The 16,990-nt window shown below is 47.8% G+C and overlaps 1 protein-coding gene across 2 annotated transcripts in view; it reads left to right on the top strand.

Moving 5' to 3' along the window:
• Window positions 1–16,990, top strand: part of layna (layilin a) — a 39,021-nt gene that overhangs the window by 11,095 nt on the left and 10,936 nt on the right. The window contains exons 1-4 of one of the 2 annotated variants that reach the window (XM_085967667.1): window positions 8,510–9,427; window positions 12,521–12,818; window positions 15,613–15,770; window positions 16,057–16,143. In XM_085967667.1, the coding sequence (XP_085823793.1) occupies window positions 9,358–9,427; window positions 12,521–12,818; window positions 15,613–15,770; window positions 16,057–16,143 (613 nt within the window). In that variant the 5' untranslated portion in view covers window positions 8,510–9,357. Of the gene's footprint in view, window positions 1–8,509; window positions 9,428–12,520; window positions 12,819–15,612; window positions 15,771–16,056; window positions 16,144–16,990 lie in introns of those variants that run through there. The other variant, XM_085967668.1, reaches the window with a different exon arrangement.

Raw genomic sequence — 16,990 nt, forward strand, 5'->3', positions numbered from 1 at the left:
CTCGAGCCTGCTCCGCCATTTAATGAGACCTTGGCTGATCATCCAAACTCAGTACCCTGTCCCTGCTTTCTCCCCATATCCCTTGATCCCTTTAGCCTTAAGAAATATATCTAACTCCTTCTTGAATATAATTAATGAATTGGCCTCAACTGCCCTGTGTGGTAGAGAATTCCACAGGTTCACCACTCTCTGGGTGAAGAAATTCCTCCTCATCTCAGTCCTAAATGGCTTACCCCTTATCCTTAGACTGTGACCACTGGTTCTGGACTCCCCCACCATCGGGAACATCCTTCCTGCATCTAGTCTGTCTAGTCTTGTTAGAATTTTATAAGTTTCAATGAGATCCCCTCTCATTCTTCTAAACTCTAGCGAATATAAGCCTAATCGACCCAATCTCTCCTCATACGTCATTCCTGCCACCCCAGGTATCAGCCTGGTGAATCTTCGCTGCACTATCTCCATGGCAAGAACATCCTTCCTCAGATTTCTTATGTCCTCACACTATCAATCCTTGGTATGTCCTTACTCTATTCTCAGTGCATCCTTACTATCCATTTATCTAGTGCTATGTATTTATCACATTGATATGCCCAGACTATCTCACGATTTATCCCAAGTCTCTTTTCCTGTTTCTGTCTGTCCCGGCATGTGCTGTCTATCACATATCCCACTACTCTACATCTATCCATATGTAGGTTTGAATCTTCTGCCAACCTCTGCAGACATTTAGCTGCAGTAGCCACAACTGTGGTGAGCAGTGTGACACCATCTCTCACTGCTGCTAAACCCTCAGATGCTGCAGTGTGTTGTTCATGAAGGGGCTGTTCTGCGTTGTAACTTTTAAATATTTGATGTTACATTAATAACTCAGGAAGGAGCTATCTAACTTTAGCGCTAACATAAACTTTCATCAATAAAAATCGAGAATGCCTGAAGGGCACAGCAGCTCCACCAGCTCCCAGCAAACTCCGGCCATCAGATGCCCAGGTGTCATCGTTTTCCTTTCCACCTGGATTGTGAGTTTCTTTCTGAAGTGTGAATGAGAAGGAGAGCATTCAGATTTAATCTTCATCACCCAATAATTTTCATTTGCTTCGCTCCTCACAGGCAGTGGTTTGCTACTGTCACCGGGAGGTCGAGTTAAGGACAAGTTCGGTGTCCTTTGAGACGACATTAGTTGTGATCTAAGATCACGTAACAGGGTGGGTGCAAGAAGGCTGTCATCATCCACCCCATAGAGTCATATAGACAACATCTCTAGAACCTTGGGAAGAAACTGAAGCGTAGGATCAACTTGATCCAGAAACTCACCGGATCCACATGGGGAGCAGACGCTCAAACTCTCCGTACGGCAGCACTCGCCCTGGTGTACTCTACAGCGGAGAACTGCTCTCTGGCATGGCTATTGAGTCCGCATGTCAAATCCATTGATGTTCAGCTGAACTCTGAGAATTATCACCACTATGCTTTTATTGACACCAACACCTTGGCTGCCCGTGCTTGCAAACATCGCACCACCACACTTACGCAGCGAATATGCAGTCTCCAGAGAATACAACCGTTACACCAGCAAAGACATGCCGATCCAGGCCGACTTGAACAACCTACCACCAACCCCTCTCAAATCTACAAGGCCATTTTGGACAGTCGCTGAAGCCCTTCAGCGGTCTCCCCTCAGCCTTGATGACCGATGGCGAAATGCTTAGAAGAACTGCGACATACGGAATGGATTCCTTATAGAGGACCCCACAGTGCAACCTGAAGGATCAAACCTCCCTCGCAAACAGTGGACAACCATCAACCGCCTCAGAACCGGTCATGGTAGATGCTGCCACCTTCTCCATAGGTGGAAGATTAAAACATCCTCATAATGCGACTGTAGAGCTCCTAATCAGACCCTGGAGCACATCATTGAGCACTGCCCTCAGAGGAAATTCACAGGCAGCCTACAAGATATCCACACTGTTACACTGGAAGCTTTGGCCTGGATATCTGACTTCGATATTGACACATGATTTGCTTGGCTACTACCATACGACAGTAGAAGAGAAGGTCCGATCCCTGGTTGTAGGGTTGGGCTGATACCCCTAGTTTTGGGTCCAATCTCTAGTTGTAGGGTTGGATTGCTCCCTGATTGAATTCACGTTCATTTTCAAAATTACTATTGAACAAAATGACACTGCTGCTAATATTCAGAATGTGCAGAATGCCTTCAGAATTTGGTCATAATTGAAGGAAGTGAGCATTATGACAGATTTTGGCGTCTCTGCGCCTGTCTGTAATGTGAGAAAATCAAGAGAAAGACTGACCACAAATCTCGCCGAGCTGGTCATGAGCCAGCTCTCCGATCAGCCTCACTTGAGGAAGCCTTTACTCAATGCCATCGCTGACTTGGACACAATCCAGTTCCACCACATTTTTAAATATAATTTTCTTTATTTAATTTCCAAAGCAGATGCAGGAGTGATTCTGATCTCAGGAAAGCTGCAGCTGTTTTAGTAATTTTTCATTGATTGATCTTTCATTCATTTATGTATCACAAGTTTTCCTTCTGTTTTTCTCCCCTATTCCTCTCATCTCTATTTCGTGTGTGACCCCAGATGGTGAGGGCCAGACCATTACTTGGCCATGGTGGGCATCACAGTCGGGCACACCCTCGTCCTCGCCCGACGCCCACACACTGGATAGTGAGTCGGAGAGGGGGAAAACATTCTAATGGAAAAAAGAGAAAGGGGAGCTGCAGCTGGAGCCGTTGGCAGGGCAGCGTGTGAAACCCGCGACTGGGACAGCAGCAGGTTGGGGAACCGTCCCAGTTCGTAAAGAGACTTCTTCAGGGGAACGTTTGACAAACCCTTTTTTTTCTCGTGTGTGGAATATTATGACACATATCATGTCAAAACGCATCACAAAACCTGCTCACACCACTTGCATGTGGTGTGGTTGTGGCAGGTTTTATGCATGACTGTTCCAGTAATTACTCCCCCGACAAGTCTGAAAATCACATCTACGAGAGGATATTTGTACCTCTGTCTCACACACAGGAAATCGAGGAGAGCGGTAAAGGGAGATGAACAGAAGGAAAACTGATCAGACATAAATGAATGAAAGATTAATTAATGAAGAATTAATATATCACAGAAACTAATATACAGCCACGGTTTTCCTGAGATCGGTATCACTCCTGCATCTGGTCGAGAAATTAAATCCACGTGATATCAAGAAACGGCTGCGCGCACTGGATACAGCAAAGGCTATGGGCCCCGACAACATCCCGGCTGTCGTGCTGAAGACTTGTGCTCCAGAACTAGACGCGCCTCTAGCCAAGCTGTTCCAGTACAGCTACAACACTGGCATCTATCCGACAATGTGGAAAACTGCCCAGGTATGTCCTGTCCACAAAAAGCAGGACAAATCCAATCTGGCCAATTACCGCCCCATCAGTCTACTCTCAATCATCAGCAAAGTGATAGAAGGTGTCGTCGACAGTGCTATCAAGCGGCACTTACTCACCAATAACCTGCTCACTGATGCCCAGTTTGGGTTCCGCCAGGACCACTCGGCTCCAGACCTCATTACAGCCTTGGTCCAAACATGGACAAAAGAGCTGAATTCCAGAGGTGAGGTGAGAGTGACTGCCCTAGACATCAAGGCAGCATTTGACCGAGTGTGGCATCAAGGAGCCCTAGTAAAACTGAAGTCAATGGGAATCAGGGAGAAAACGCTCCACTGGCTGGAGTCATACTTAGCACAAAGGAATATGGTTGTGGTGGTTGGAGGTCAATCATCACAGCCCCAGGACGTTGCTGCAGGAGTTCCTCAGGGCAGTGTCCTAGTCCCAACCATCTTCAGCTGCTTCATCAATGACTTTCCCTCCATCATAAGGTCAGAAGTGGGGATGTTCGCTGATGACTGCACAGTGTTCAGTGCCATTCACAACTCCACAGATAATGAAGCAGTCCAGGCCCGAATGCAGCAAGACCTGGACGACATTCAGGCTTGGGTTGATAAGTGGCAGGTAACATTCACACCACACAAGTGCCAGGTAATGACTATCTCCAACAAGCGAGAGTCTAACCACCTCCCCTTGACATTCAACGGTATTACCATCGCCGAATCCCTCACCATCAACATCCTGGGGGTCACCATTGACCAGAAACTTAACTGGACCAGCCACATAAATACTGTGGCAACAAGAGCAGGTCAGAGGCTAGGTATTCTACTGCGAGTGTCTCACCTCCTGACTCCCCAAAGCCTTTCCACCATCTACAAGCCACAAGTAAGGAGTGTGATGGAATACTCTCCACTTGCCTGGATGAGTGCAGCTCCAACAACACTCAAGAAGCTCGACACCATCCAGGACAAAGCAGCCCGCTTGATTGACATAGAAACATAGAAGATAGGAGCAGGAGTAGGCCATTCGGCCCCTCGAGCCTGTTCCGCCATTTAATGCGATCATGGCTGATCATCCGAATTCAGTACCCTGTCCCTGCTTTCTCCCCATATCCCTTGATGCCTTTAGCCTTAAGAAATATATCCAACTCCTTCTTGAATATATTTAATGAATTGGCCTCAACTACCTTGTGTGGTAGAGAATTCCACAGGTTCACCACTCTCTGGGTGAAGAAATTCCTCCTCATCTTACTCCTAAATGGCTTACCCCTTATCCTTAGACTGTGACCCCTGGTTCTGGACACCCCATCCACCATCTTAAACATTCACACCCTCCACCACCGACGTACCGTGGCTGCAGTGTGTACCATCTACAAGATGCACTGCAGCAACTCACCAAGGCTTCTTCGGCAGTACCTCCCAAACCCGCAACCTCTACCACCTAGAAGGACAAGGGCACCAGGCACACGGGAACACCATCACCTGCAAGTTCCCCTCCAAGTTACACAACATCCTGACTTGGAAATATATCATCGTTCCTTCATCGTCGCTGGGTCAAAATCCTGGAACTCCCTCCCTAACAGCACTGTGGGAGCACCTTCACCACACAGACTGCAGCAGTTCAAGAAGGTGGCTCACCACCACCTTCTCAAGGGCAACTAAGGACGGGCAATAAATGCTGACCTTGCCAGCGATGCCCATATCCCAGGAACAAATAAAAAAAAAAATAAACAAAAATACATTATAAGCTGTGGTAGAATAGGTTGTGTCAGAAAGGAAGATTGTGCATAACAAACCTAATCAAGTTCTTTGAGGAGGTGACAGATACGATGAATGGGGAAATGCAGTGGATGCGGTGTATATGGACTTTCAAAAGTCTTTGACATGATACCAGACAGGAGACTATTGGAGAAGATTAACGGATATGGAATTAGGGGGAGAGGGGAAAATTGGATTAAAGTCGGGTTAGAAGGGATGAAACAGAGAGTTGGGGTTTCGGGCAGTTTTTCAGAGGGGTTGGAAGTGGGTAGTAAGACCGCTTCTGTTCACTGTGTGAACGTCAATGATTTACTAGAAGGAGTGCTGTTGAAATTTACATATGATACTAAAATAGGCGGCACAATCAATAATTCTGAGGCGCACTGGATGCTGCCAGAAGATATTGATAAGATGGTGGAATGGGTAAAAAGTGGCAGATGGAACTCAATGTCAGTAAATGTGAGGTGATACATTTTGGTCAAAATAAAAGTAAAAATTATAATTTGAGGGAAAGCTGGGCATGGAAGAGCAGAGGGAGTTGGGAGTTCAGGCTTACAAAACATTAAACACAGCACCTCAAGGCTATAAGGAAACTAATGGAATCCTGACTTTTACAGTGAGATATAGAATATAAAAGTGGAGCTATAATGATGAATCTGTATAAAAACTTAGTAAGGTCACAGGTGGAGGACTGTGGGCAGTTTTGGGCTCCACACTATAGGAAGGATATTGAGGCTTTACAGGGGTTACAGCTCAGAGTCACTGGGATGCTGCCCGGTATGAGGAAATACAAATACAAAGAATTGATAAATTGGGGCTTTTTTCATTAGAATACATGAGATTATGGAGTAATTTGTTGGAGGTTAGATAGAAACAGACTGTTCCAGTGACTGAGGAGGCAGGAACAAGAGGTCATAAATATAAAATTAAATGTAAGAGATTTAGGACAGAGAGCAAGAGAATAATTTTTTACACAATGGATTGTGAGCAGAGATCATGCCAACATTTAAGAATAGGTTGGATCAATGATTGAACAAAAGGGAAATAAAGAGCTATGGAAACAGGGGGTGCATGGGGTTAGGCTACTGCTGGTGTGGCGATGAACACTGAGGGGGGCCCAATGGCTCACTTCTGTGTATCTGAGTTATAAGGCACTCTTCCTTTCTGCAATCTGCTAACAAACAAAGCTTTAATGGGACAGACTGTGTGTCCTGCTGCATTGCAGATGCTATAAACATGTTTGTCGATAGATTGAAAGACATTTAAAATGTAACCAAAAAAATGCTAAAATTAAAATTGTGTCTGCGATACCAGTGTGTTCCTGTTAGTGGCGCTGCCGGCCATTCTTCCGTGTACCCACAGTGCCGCCAGCAGGCGATTAATGCTACTACACTATGCAAAAATGTTGTTCTGCAGCTTAAAATATAATGACTGACCAATACAGAGGGAGCTGTACCTGCCCTGGGAGTGTTTGATGGGACAGTGTAGAGGGAGCTTTACTCTGTATCTAACCCGTGTTGTACCTGCCCTGGGAGTGTTTGATGGGGACAGTGTAGAGGGAGCTTTACTCTGTATCTAACCCGTGCTGTACCTGCCCTGGGAGTGTTTGATGGGGACAGTGTAGAGGGAGCTTTACTCTGTATCTAACCCGTGCTGTACCTGCCCTGGGAGTGTTTGATGGGACAGTGTAGAGGGAGCTTTACTCTGTATCTAACCCGTGCTGTACCTGCCCTGGGAGTGTTTGATGGGACAGTGTAGAGGGAGCTTTACTCTGTATCTAACCCGTGCTGTACCTGCCCTGGGAGTGTTTGATGGGACAGTGTAGAGGGTGCTTTACTCTGTATCTAACCCGTGCTGTACCTGCCCTGGGAGTGTTTGATGGGACAGTGTAGAGGGAGCTTTACTCTGTATCTAACCCGTGCTGTACCTGCCCTGGGAGTGTTTGATGGGACAGTGTAGAGGGTGCTTTACTCTGTATCTAACCCGTGCTGTACCTGTCCTGGGAGTGTTTGATGGGACAGTGTAGAGGGAGCTTTACTCTGTATCTAACCCGTGCTGTACCTGCCCTAGGAGTGTTTGATGGGACAGTGTAGAGGGAGCTTTACTCTGTATCTAACCCGTGCTGTACCTGCCCTGGGAGTGTTTGATGGGATAGTGTAGAGGGAGCTTTACTCTGTATCTAACCCCGTGCTGTACCTGCCCTGGGAGTGTTTGATGGGACAGTGTAGAGGGAGCTTTACTCTGTATCTAACCTGTGCTGTACCTGCCCTGGGAGTGTTTGATGGGACAGTGTAGAGGGAGCTTTACTCTGTATCTAACCCGTGCTGTACCTGCCCTGCGAGTGTTTGATGGGACAGTGTAGAGGGAGCTTTACTCTGTATCTAACCCATGCTGTACCTGTCCTGGGAGTGTTTGATGGGACAGTGTAGAGGGAGCTTTACTCTGTATCTAACCCCGTGCTGTACCTGCCCTGGGAGTGTTTGATGGGACAGTGTAGAGGGAGCTTTACTCTGTATCTAACCTGTGCTGTACCTGCCCTGGGAGTGTTTGATGGGACAGTGTAGAGGGAGCTTTACTCTGTATCTAACCTGTGCTGTACCTGCCCTGGGAGTGTTTGATGGGACAGTGTAGAGGGAGCTTTACTCTGTATCTAACCCGTGCTGTACCTGCCCTGGGAGTGTTTGATGGGACAGTGTAGAGGGAGCTTTACTCTGTATCTAACCCGTGCTGTACCTGCCCTGCGAGTGTTTGATGGGACAGTGTAGAGGGAGCTTTACTCTGTATCTAACCCGTGCTGTACCTGCCCTGGGAGTGTTTGATGGGACAGTGTAGAGGGAGCTTTACTCTGTATCTAACCCGTGCTGTACCTGCCCTGGGAGTGTTTGATGGGACAGTGTAGAGGGAGCTTTACTCTGTATCTAACCCGTGCTGTACCTGCCCTGGGAGTGTTTGATGGGACAGTGTGGAGGGAGCTTTACTCTGTATCTAACCCGTGCTGTATCTGCCCTGGGAGTGTTTGATGGGACAGTGTAGAGGGAGCTTTACTCTGTATCTAACCCGTGCTGTACCTGCCCTGGGAGTGTTTGATGGGACAGTGTAGAGGGAGCTTTACTCTATCTACCCCGTGCTGTACCTGCCCCGGGAGTGTTTGATGGGACAGTGTAGAGCGAGCTTTACTCTGTATCTAACCCGTGCTGTACCTGTCCTGGGAGTGTTTGACGCTCCCCTGTCCGGCCTCCCACCCTTGAGTTGATCCAAAACTCTGTTGCTTGTACCCTAATTTGCCTCACGCTCCGTTCACCCATCACCCCTTTGCTCGCTGACCTACATTGGCTCCTGGTCCGGCAATGCCTTGATTTAAAAAATCTCATCCTTATTTTCAAATCTCTCCATGGTCTCCTCGCCCCTCCCTATCTCTGTAACCTCCTCCAGCCTCACAACCCTCCAAGATCTCGGCGCTCCTCCAATTCTGGCCTCTTGAGCATCCCCGATTTTAATCGCTCCACCATTGCCAGCCGTGCCTTCAGCTGCCTGGGCCCCAAGCTCTGGAATTCCCTCCCTAAACCTCTCCACCTCTCTCTCCTCCTTTAAGACGCTCCTTAAAACCTACCACTCTGACCAAGCTTTTGGTCACCTGTCCCAATATCTCCTTATGTGGCTCGGTGTCAACTTTTACATACATACATAGATACATAGAAGATAGGAGCAGGAGTAGGCCATTCGGCCCTTCGTGCCTGCTCCGCCATTCGATGAGATCATGGCTGATCCTTTAATTCAGTATCCCGTCCCCGCCTTCTCTCCGTAACCCTTAACCCCTTTTGCCCGTAGAAATATATCTAATTCCCTCTTAAATATATTTAATGAGCTGGCGTACACTGCCCTCTGTGGCAATGAGTTCCACAGGTTCACCACTCTCTGAGTGAAGAAATTCCCCCTCATCTCTGTCCTAAATGGTTTAGCCCTTATCCTTAAATTATGTCCTCTAGTTCTGTTCTCACCCGCCAAGGGAAACATTCCTTCTGCATCCAGTCTGTCTAGACCTGTCAGAATTTTATACACTTCTATGAGGTCCCCTCTCAATCTTCTAAACTCCAGTGTGTACATCCCTAAACTACATAGTCTCTCCTCATAGGTCATTCCCGCCATTCCTGGTATCAGCCTGGTGAATCGCCGCTGCACCCCCTCCATGGCAAGAACATCCTTCCTCAGATGAGGCGACCAAAACTGTACACAGTACTCGAGGTGTGGTCTCACCAGTGCCCTGTACAGCTGCAGCAAGGTATCCCTGTTCCTGTATTCTAACCCTTTTGCTATGAAGGCCAGCATACCGTTTGCCTTCTTGACCGCCTGTTGCACCTGCATGCTCGCCTTCAGTGACTGGTGTACAAGAACACCCAGGTCTCTCTGTACTTCCCCCTCTCCCAATCTATTGCCATTTAAATAATAATTTGCCCTCCCGTTCCTGCACCCAAGGTGGATAACTTCGCACTTGTCCACATTATAGTGCATCTGCCATTTATCCGCCCAATCGCCCAGTCTGTCCAAATCGCTCTGGAGCTTCCTGGTCTCTTCCTCTGAGCCCACCCCCCCTCCTAGTTTAGTGTCGTCTGCAAATTTGGAAATGCTGCATCCGACTCCCTGATCCAGGTCATTAATGTAAATTGTGAACAGCTGGGGGCCCAGGACAGATCCCTGTGGTACCCCACTTGTTACTGCCTGCCATTCAGAAAATGAGCCGTTTATTCCAACTCTCTGTTTTCTATCTGACAGCCAGTTCCCTATCCACGCCAAAACTTTCCCCTTTATCCCATGAGCCTCAATTTTCCATGCTAATCTTTTATGTGGGACCTTATCGAAGGCCTTTTGGAAGTCCAGGTACACCACATCTACTGGCTCTCCCCCATCTATTCTACCAGTTACTCCCTCAAAAAATTCCAATAGATTAGTCAAGCACGATTTACCCTTTGTAAATCCATGTTGACTCTGTCCTATCCTGTCCCCATTTGCTAAGTGCTCCGCTATTTCATCCTTAATGATGGACTCCAGCATTTTGCCCACAACTGATGTAAGGCTTACAGGTCTGTAATTACCTGCTTTTTCCCTACCCCCCTTTTTGAATAGTGGGGTAACGTTAGCTACCCTCCAATCCATCGGCACTGTTCCCGAGTCTAATGAATTCTGAAAAATCATCCTTAGTGCATCCGCTATCTCTAGGGCCACCTCCTTCAGTACCCTAGGATGCATGTTATCAGGCCCTGGGGATTTGTCCACCTTCAATCCCTTTAGCTTCCTTAACACCATATCCTTAGAGATATTGATTTGCGTCAGTTCCTCCTTTGCCAATGTCCCTATTTTTCCCGATATCCCAGGGAGGTTTTTTGTGTCTTCCTTCGTAAAGACTGACCCAAAGTATGCATTTAGTTGATCTGCCATTTCCTTATTTCCCATTATATATTCCCCCGTATCTGACTGCAATGGACCAACTTTGGTTTTCACCAGTCTTTTCCTTTTGATATATTTATAAAAGCTTTTGGAGTTAGTTTTTATATTTTCCGCCAGCTTGTTTTCGTAAGCTATTTTGCCCCTCTTGATCATGCCCTTTGCCCTCCTTTGCTCTATCTTAAACTGTTCCCAATCTTCCGCTCTGGCGCTTTTTTTGGCTATTTTATACGCCCTATCTTTGGATTTTATGCTGTCTCTAATTTCCCCTGTTATCCACGGTTGAGTCACCTTTTTAGATTTCCTTTTATGCCAGATTGGTATAAACAATTTTTGCAATTTTGTCATTCTATCTTTAAATGTTTGCCATTGTTTATCTACCTCCAGTCCTCCCAGGAACGTTGTCCAATCAGACCTACTCAGTTCCCGTCTCATGGCATCATAATTCCCCTTGTTTAAATTCAGGACCTTAGTCTCTGAGTCAATTTCTTCGCTCTCCATTTCGAGTGAGAAATCGATCATGTTATGATCGCTCTGACCCAAGGGTCCCCGTACAACAAGATTACTGATTAGTCCCTTCTCATTACACAGTACCCAGTCCAATATAGCCTGTTCCCGAGTTGGTTCCTCGACATATTGATCCAGATAACCATCCCTTAAACACTCAAGGAATTCCTCCTCCTCATTATTTTTACTGATTAGGCTAGTCCAATCTATATGTAAGTTAAAGTCACCTATGATGACAGCTGTGCTCTTATTGCACGCTTCTCTAATTTCCCTCGTGATGCCCTCCCTAACCTCTATTTTACTATTTGGAGGCCTATATACCACTCCTATTAATGTTTTTCGCCCCTCGCTATTTCTTAGCTCCACCCATATAGATTCTGTATTAACTGAGTTAATATCCTTCTTTTCAATTGCATTTATCCCCTCTTTTACTAGCAATGCTACCCCTCCTCCCTTTCTTTTTTGTCGATCCTTCCTAAATACTGAATACCCCTGTATGTTAAGCTCCCAGCCCTGCTCACCCTGCAACCATGTTTCCGTAATCCCAATTAGATCATAATTATTAACCTCTATTTCCACAGCTAATTCATCTACCTTGTTCCTGATGCTTCTCGCATTAAGGTATAAAACCCTCAGGCTTTTTTTATGCTCACATTTTTTATGAATTAGTTTGGCCCTTTGTTTTTTGTTCCTCACCCTTTTACCATTTATTTCTGTCTGCCTTTCACTTTCCTCTATTTCACTACATAGGTTTCTAGCCCCCTGCCATACTAGTTTAAATGCTCCCGAACTGCTTTATCAAAAATTACCCCGAGAACATCAGTTCCATCTCTGCACAGGTGTAGACCGTCCCTTTTGTATAGGTCACACCTACCACAAAACTGGTTCCAATGCCTCAAAAATTTAAAACCCTCCCTCTTACACCACTGCTCAAGCCACGTATTTAGCCTAACTATCCTGTTCTCTGTACTCTTACTAGCACGTGGCACTGGTAGTAATCCAGAGATTACTACCTTCGAGGTCCTACTTTTTAGCTTGGCTCCTAACTCCCTAAATTCTACTTGTAGGACCTCTTCCCTTTTTTTAGCTACGTCGTTGGTACCAACATGTATCACGACAACTGGCTGTTCCCCCTCCCCCTCCAGAATGTTCTGCACCCGCGCCGAGACATCCTTGACCCTTGCACCAGGGAGGCAACATACCATCCTGGAGTCTCGGTCGCGACCACAGAAACCCCTATCTATTCCCCTTACAATCGAATCCCCTATTACTATAGCCCTGCCACTCTTTTTCCCTCCCTTTGTTTGTTTGAGAACGTTCCAGTGAAGCGCCTTGGGCCATTTTACTATGTTAAAGGTGCTGGATAAATGTGAGTTATTGTTTCGTTTAGAAGTGCCTTTCACTGTCTCTGTCCGTCTAAGCACAGGTCAGACCGTGTGTCGCAGGGGAGTCGAGCGCCCGTGTTACAAAATCGCCTACTTCCAAGAGGTGTCGCGCAGGCTGGGGTTCGAGGAGGCACGGAATGTTTGTCAGAGGGAAGACGGGAACCTGCTCAGCATCGAGTCGGAGAACGAGCAGCGACTCATCGAGAAGCTGATCCGAGGCTTGTCTGCGGGCGATGGTGATTTCTGGATCGGACTCTGGCGGACGAAGAACGGGAACGAGAACTCAACAGACTGTCCCGGCCTGTACCAGTGGCTGGATGGGAGCGACGCCAAGTTTAGGTAGGCAGCCCCCAGGCCTGGTCATTGAGGACCCTGCAGCTATCGAGCTTGGTATCATCGGCCCACTCTCCCTCATCCTATTCACTGTCCCACTGCCTTCTACAGGTTCATTCTTGGGATAAGAACATAAGAAATAGGAGCAGGAGTAGGCCATTCGGCCCTTCGAGCCTGCTCCGCCATTCAATGAGATCATGGCTGACCTTCTACCTCATCTCCACTTTCCTGAACTATCCCCAGATCCCTTGATTCCCTTAATATTCAAAAATCTATCGATCTCTGTCTTGAATATACTCAACGACTGAGCCTCCACAGCCCTCTGGGGTAGAGAATTCCAAAGATTCACCACCCTCCGAGTGAAGAATTTCTCCTCATCTCAGTCCTAAATGGCCGACTCCTTATCCTGAGACTGTTGTAGGGGGGCATCTTTTAACTGATTTAAGGTAATTTCCCTGGTCTTGCAGCCTTTGCCTGCACTCTGACCAATTCCAATCTTTTACCTGGTTTACGGTAATTCACCTGGTCAGGCAGCCTGCTGCCACACTGTAAACCAAATTCCAATAAACCAATTTTCAAACAGCGGTTTCGAATCGCTACCCCACCTTCCAGTTCTGACTGAAGGGCTTATAATTAATGATAATTAAAACGGACACGTGGTTTGGATGAGAGGAAAAATCAAGTTTTATTAACTAAATGAACTACAATCAAATTATAAACTATACCACACGAACACAGTAATTACAGTAAAATTGCTTAAATGGGGGAATGCAGATGGTAAAAATGAGGGATTAAATGGCTACAATGTTAATTAAACAATCTTAGCAATATCCCCTTAATTCACCATCCCCTAACTCCTTACTGGGTTGCTTTACTGAGGAGTCAGAAACTCTGCTCACACGTGGCCCAGCGAAGTGAGAGAGAGAGAGAGAAGCTCACCTGTGGTCCCAGGAAGTAAAAACAGAACGATAGCTTCTCAGGAGCTATCTTATATACCTGGTGAGCCCCCCTGCTGTTTGCCTGTCTGGAAAATTCACGCCCAAAAAGTTCCAATACACAAAAGAAATGCTGTGATTGGCTAATTCAAAGTGGTTGGAATGGGTTAATGTGTCTGCACTGTGGGGCCGAAATGTTCCCGCCCACATCCGGAGCTCACCTGGGCTAAAACAAAAGGGAATCCAACTGCCGTATTGTCCAATAATGGGTGATTCAAAAACCCATTCATTGCTTAAACTGTTACATATCAAAATCAGTTCCATGGTTTCAGTCTCTCATTGTCTGTGAGTGCTTTGAATGGCTGTGTAAACAGAAGCAGTTTGGAATGGATTGTCCTGCCTCAAGTGGGCTAATCTCTTAAGTAAATAAGCAACTTCAAGTGCTGAGAGGGAAACTCCCTGGTTTGATTGACAGGTCTGACTGCCACTGTATCCTCCCACTTTTTCACACAGGCAACTCGAGCTGCTTTTTTTCAAGCCCCATTCTTCATGGCCAATGCTTTCTGTGGCCATTTTAAAACCTTTTGTCATTGCCCAAACTCCAGGGAACAACTTTATTAATCAAAGTACTGTCTTAATGTGTGTGAATACTTTCCACAGAGCTCCACATACTGTCTTAATGTGTGTGAATACTTTCCACAGAGCTCCACGTACTGTCTTAATGTGTGTGAATACTTTCCACAGAGCTCCACGTACTGTCTTAATGTGTGTGAATACTTTCCACAGAGCTCCACGCACTGTCTTAATGTGTGTGAATACTTTCCACAGAGCGCCACGTACTGTCTTAATGTGTGTGAATACTTTCCACAGAGCTCCACGCACTGTCTTAATGTGTGTGAATACTTTCCACAGAGCTCCACGTACTGTCTCAATGTGTGTGAATACTTTCCACAGAGCTCTACGACTCCCATGTTGTCCACGTTCTGTCCATCTCAGAGCAGTCTTTTGTGGTTCTAGGCACATTTTAAAACATTGTAGACAAGTCACATCACCCAATTCTTCGTCCACGATGTGGAACAGTATTTTCAATCTTCAGGGAAAAATAGGGAAATTTTGCGAAACCCCTACACTGTGACCCCTGGTTCTAGACTCCCCAGCCAGGGGAAACATCCTCCCTGCATCGACCCTGTCATGTGGATGTGGGCCGGCATTTATTGCCCATCTCTAGTTGCCCTGAGAAGTTGGTGGTGGGTCCTTAAACTGAGAGGCTGCTAGCTGAAGGTTCCAGCTTTGATGGACCCTCAAACTCCCTTGCCTTCATTTCCTGGGTTTCTCCGGCTCATTGTCTCCATCTTCAGATGGTGGACAAGAATAGACCTGATCAATTCCCGGTCCCACCTCAGGGAAACAGAATGACTGCTCGCAGAGGAGCGCAAAGCAAACCCCAGCCCAGGCTACCAACACATCAGGGAACCGTTCGCCCAAGAATTAGCAGCGTGGAGCGGGAGGGGTTAAAATCCCCCGAGTGTGGCATTACTCAACACGGGCAGTCAGTCTGGTGACGTTTCAGGTTCCTGTGGTTGCCGGGTTGCTGGTTGTTGGTTGTTGGGTTGCTGGTTGTTGGGTTGCTGGTTGTTGGTTGTTGGGTTGCTGGTTGTTGGGTTGCTGGTTGCCGGGTTGCTGGTTGCCGGGTTGCTGGGTTCTGGGTTGCCGGGTTGCCGGGTTGCCGTTGCCGGGTTGCTGGTTGTTGGGTTGCTGGTTGTTGGGTTGCCGTTGGTGGGTTGGCAGGTTACCGGTTGCCAGGTTGCCGGTTGCCAGGTTACCATTGCCGGGTTGTCACAGTTTGGCGTTCTCGTCTCTTTCAGAAACTGGTATGTGGATGAGCCGTCGTGCGGCAGTGAGGTGTGTGTGGTGATGTATCACCAGCCCTCTGCGTCCTCGGGCATGGGCGGTCCCTACCTGTACCAGTGGAACGACGATCGATGCAACATGAAGAACAACTTCATCTGCAAGTACGCGGCAGGTAAACCCTCGTCCTCACTGATTGGATCAGGCTGGGACTGACCCGTAGCGACAGGTCATGACCTCAGTCCTGTGAGCTGCCCGTATATCCCAGGGAACCTGTAGGAATCAGAATCAGAACGTCTGCTCTCCCAGCCAGGAATGAGCGGGTTCAGCACAGGACAGCCTGGCTCCACTCTGGAGAGGGGGAGGGACTGGGCTCGGGGACGGAATGGGCCAATGATGTCAGTTTATTCACACAGCTGATGACCTCTGACCCTCACCACGTGTCTCTATTTTGCCTACAGTTCAACGCTCTCTGACCCCGAGCCTGACCCCAAGCTCAACCCCGAGCTCGACACGGACTCCTGCCGGTGGGAATGGTTCTGATGTGGGTAAGAAACATCATCTTCACTCTGAACACTGCAGTATCTGAGGGGGCGGCAGGGGGTGGGGAGCAGGGGAGCTGTGGCGGGAGCGGGTGCGCGGAGTGGGGTGGCAGGGGACTGGGGAGTGGGGTGGCAGGGGGCCGGGGAGTGGGGTGACAGGGGGCCGGGGAGTGGGGTGACAGGGGGCCGGGGAGTGGGGGGTGCGGAGGGGAGCGGGGGGCCGGGGGTGCGGAGGGGAGCAGGGGGCCGGGACTGGGGGGTGCGGAGTTGGTAGAGCGGGGGGTGCGGGGGGAGCTAACACCACCCCAACGGGGTCAAACGTTCAGTCCCTCGAGTATGTGAAGTGGGGATTGCGGATATTCTGGCTGATCGTGTGTAACCTTTTGTCGTGTGAGTTTTGTGCTCATTAAGTGAGGGAAACTCTTTCCATTTCTGACACCCCAGGGGTGATTTTAACACTGCCCGACCCACTCAAAGCAGGTGGGCCGGAAGTTAAAATCCAACTTACCGTCCCCAAACTCCAATGAGGTGCGACATGAAAACTCGCTCACAATTGTAAATAACTTCTCTACCCAGAGAGAGGTGAGAATGTGGAACTCGTTACCACAGGGAGTGGTGGAGGCGAAAAGCAGAAATACATTTAAGGGGAAGTTAGATAAACACATGAGGGAGAAAGAAATAGAAGGAGATGCTGACAGGGTGAGAGGAGGCTCGTGTGGGGCACAAACCCCAGCACGGACCAGCTGGGCCGAATGGCCTGTAGAAGGAGATGCTGATCGGGTGGGAGGAGGCTCGTGTGGGGCACAAACCCCAGCACGGACCAGCTGGGCCGAATGGCCTGTAGAAGGAGATG

This window comes from Somniosus microcephalus, chromosome 26, assembly GCF_052327205.1.
Source record: "Somniosus microcephalus isolate GS21.2 chromosome 26, FLI_Smic_1.0, whole genome shotgun sequence".
Taxonomy (NCBI): Eukaryota; Metazoa; Chordata; class Chondrichthyes; order Squaliformes; family Somniosidae; genus Somniosus; species Somniosus microcephalus.